The following is a 3,243-nucleotide window of genomic DNA, read 5'->3' on the forward strand; positions in this document are numbered from 1 at the left end:
ATTATGTATTACTAAGGAAATCATACACATTGAGCCTAATGATAAATATGGAAACAGTAACAAAACAATGAAAGAAATGGAAACCAACCTTACAAAGATCAATTGTTTTAATTAAAGCCATTAGAGTTACCAACAATGCGTTCTTTATTATCATGCAGTATATTATCTTTTGTGTGCATTGCAACGTATCAGTGTGACTTCTGTACAACTCCAGGTAAATCACTTGTCCTCTCACTGTGTCCATTGCTTCATGATATCAATAAGGATCTTTACTAGAGAAACCCTAACTTCTATTTCCGTTTTAAAATACTATGACTTTATGACCACAAAGCAGCTCAAGTTCCAGTTTTCTACTCTGAGTCAACGCTCAAGAGAATCATGAAAGACCTCCTGTTTGAGTCTGTGTATTTATTTTCTAGGTTCAGAATCTTTTTTGTCTTCCTCATCTGCTGCCCCCACTAATTCTTCAAGTTTCTTCTCCAGATATTTTTTTAGTGTCCTTCGTATTGTCTGCATTTTCCTCCGATGAGTGACACACATATAGAATCTAGGTAAAGAAGATATCCCGACTTCAATGTCAGTAGCCCCACTCTTTAAAACAAGTAGACAACGTTTTCTTCTTTTCTGGATGCCTCTCCTCCATTTCCTTATGTTCCTACTATTACCCATCAAACTGCCATCCATTTCAGTTCCTGCCAATATCATTTCCCAGATTTTGAAATGACTTCTTTCCCTTTTTTCCTCCGGGGGTCGGGAGGAAGTTTGGGTGATCTCTCTGGCAAAGGAAGGCTTGACCCCATGTTTATTTGGAGGGAGGAAAACTCACAGTAACACAGCACTTGCCAATATTCCAGCTTCTGCCAGCAATATCAGAAACAATGCAATCTCTCGCTGTTCAGCCTTCCTCGGATCCTCTTCTGGAAGGAGAAAGGGAGGAATAAAAAGTAAATTTTGAAGAAGAGGAAATTGTAACCAGGGACCTTTATCTAGAATTGAGTCTTCAGTTTGCCCCGCTCACCACTTCATCAACATTTTTGATTTTTCTGACTTGCATTTAGACTAGGTTTTATAAAGTTATTGCCCTTGCTGTCCCTAGACTAATTTCTCCACCTCTAGTCTAGCCTTTCCATTTCCTGGCCTTTTAATTGGCCCAGAATCAAGTTATTCATATGGGTACAAATTTATTTTGACCCTTATCTATGTGGAAAGTGCTCAACAAACATTGAATAAATCAACAGACAACCCAATCCTTGATCCCTAGCACCTCACATTGCCACACCACAGTTTATGTCACCTCTACAATATTCTCCTCTGAAGCACCGGGTGGTGATGCGAAGACAGGTCCAACAATCCAGGACAGGACCTTCCGTCACAACTGATAAAAAGAAAAAATAGTGAGAAGCGGGATGTGAACAGGAGGATCCTTAGGTCAGACATTAAGTATGAGTTAAATCTCAGGCATTGCCAGGACTATTAGGTTTCAACACTCTGGATTCTTTCTTGCTCTTATAATCAAGTTTCTTAAAGGGCTAGAACCTATAAACTAAGTTGGACCTCTGGGGAAGGAATAGGCAAACAATTCCTTAGCCTACATTGGGGCCCTGCGTTGTAACTTATGCTTTAGGAAGCTTCTGGGCCCATCCTAAATCTGTGAGGTATTCAAGATTTTGTAGACTAGATGACTATTATCAGATATGCTGACATTCCCCCTGGGTGACCAAAGCCCTAAGAATGGGGTTCTCAGTGTAACAGATGGGAGAGACAGAGCCATACAGAACAAGGAGATAGGAGACTACGGGCTGAAATCTCACGGTGTCACATGTACTGTACTCACTGCAATCTTCAGAACAAGCTGAAAGAGAACCAGAAAGTTCTAATGAGCTTAGCATCAATGTGGAGTTTCCTTATACCCCAGTCGTCTTTGTTTATCCATCAACTTCCGGCTACCCTCCCCCGACCCCCATGGCTTCCATCTGAACCCTCATTACCCTTCTTCTCACCCCTCCTTTTCTATTTCCTTCACATAATTGCAGTGTGGTTGAATGGAAGTGTTTCATTACCAACTTCAGAGAAGGCCTTTAATGTTTCTTTCACTTTGGGTTCCAGGTTTTGGCGGACCTCAAGAAGCTTGCCTTGAAGGATAAAGACACCTAAGAGGGAATGGGGGAGGCATCAGAAATGAGGGTGGCTCTTCCTGTCCTAATTTAATTCTAGCTGTTGCCTTGTTTTGCCCACATTTCCTCAGACTTACTTGCACAGTACGAACATTGGACAATGAAATAGTAGTCCCTCACCTTTCCATGTTTCATTGCCCAGTCTATAAAATTCATTCTTCAGCCATGTTCTCAACTTGACAACCTTTTGAACAGCTAGAGGGGAAGAGGGAAGATACATGCATGGGGATAATTATATCTGTGGAAGAAATTGTGTGACCCCAGGTGTTCTCTTCCCTGCCTCCCTTCTCCCACTAACCCCCAAAACTCTCAGGGACTCACGCTTCCCTCACCCAACACCCGAAGCATCTTGTCCCTGTGGGAGACCTTGAAGCTTATATGGGTCATCTCCTTAAACTGCCGTTCAAGTAGTTGATTTCGGCCAGGGACTTCGGAGGGTACCAGATTTGTCAGCAAGGTCCTAATATCCTCTATGAATTTGGGGTCACACTCCAAACAGCCTTTGACCCCATGGAGGGCTGCCAGGGACAGGGGCAGGAGCAAGAGTAACCACAGGTCACCCATTTCCTATCCCCAACCCCCCCTCTCCCCAACAGCAGGTTGTCCTGGCAACTAGTTCACTTAGTTCCTTTTCCTTCAAAATCCCAGTAACGAGAGCCTTGTCCTGAATATTCTGAGTCCACCTTTCCTTCTTTTTCCATCTCACTTAAATCTCATTCCCCTAAGGATCTTTTGTTGTTTTCTGACTTTTATCTTTCATTCCAGAGAGAGGGAACTGCCAGCTGGGGAGCAGTTACCTGAGTTCTGAGTGTAGAACACTAGGAAAGAGAAGACTTGAGCTCATATAAGTAGAGTTCTGTGCAGGGAGATTCTCAGAAAAAGTTTCTTTAGTTCTCTTTCTGTCTTGTATCCTTAATAGATTCCCATATCACTTCCGCCCATTCAAATGATGTGCCAACAGAGATGGATGCTTTAACCTAAACTCCACATCTACAGAGGAGGTAAGAAAACCCAAGAATATTGAGTTGCTGGGTTCCCAGTCCCTATTGGTAGTGGTATTCTTGAGAAT

At 42.6% G+C, this 3,243-nt stretch overlaps 1 protein-coding gene across 1 annotated transcript; it reads right to left on the reverse strand.

The window, feature by feature from the left end:
* Positions 1 to 408: 408 nt before the first annotated feature.
* IZUMO3 (IZUMO family member 3) lies at positions 409 to 2,738 on the reverse strand (the record flags this gene model as incomplete). Its single annotated transcript, XM_079112187.1, has 7 exons — positions 409 to 547; positions 827 to 917; positions 1,295 to 1,375; positions 1,835 to 1,852; positions 2,061 to 2,150; positions 2,295 to 2,369; positions 2,507 to 2,738. 7 exons carry the CDS (start codon positions 2,736 to 2,738, stop codon positions 409 to 411), a joined length of 726 nt encoding a protein of 241 aa, XP_078968313.1.
* Between the last annotated feature and the right edge of the window lie 505 nt (positions 2,739 to 3,243).

This window comes from Sciurus vulgaris (assembly GCF_902686455.1).
Source record: "Sciurus vulgaris genome assembly, chromosome: 15".
Classification (NCBI taxonomy): domain Eukaryota; kingdom Metazoa; phylum Chordata; class Mammalia; order Rodentia; family Sciuridae; genus Sciurus; species Sciurus vulgaris.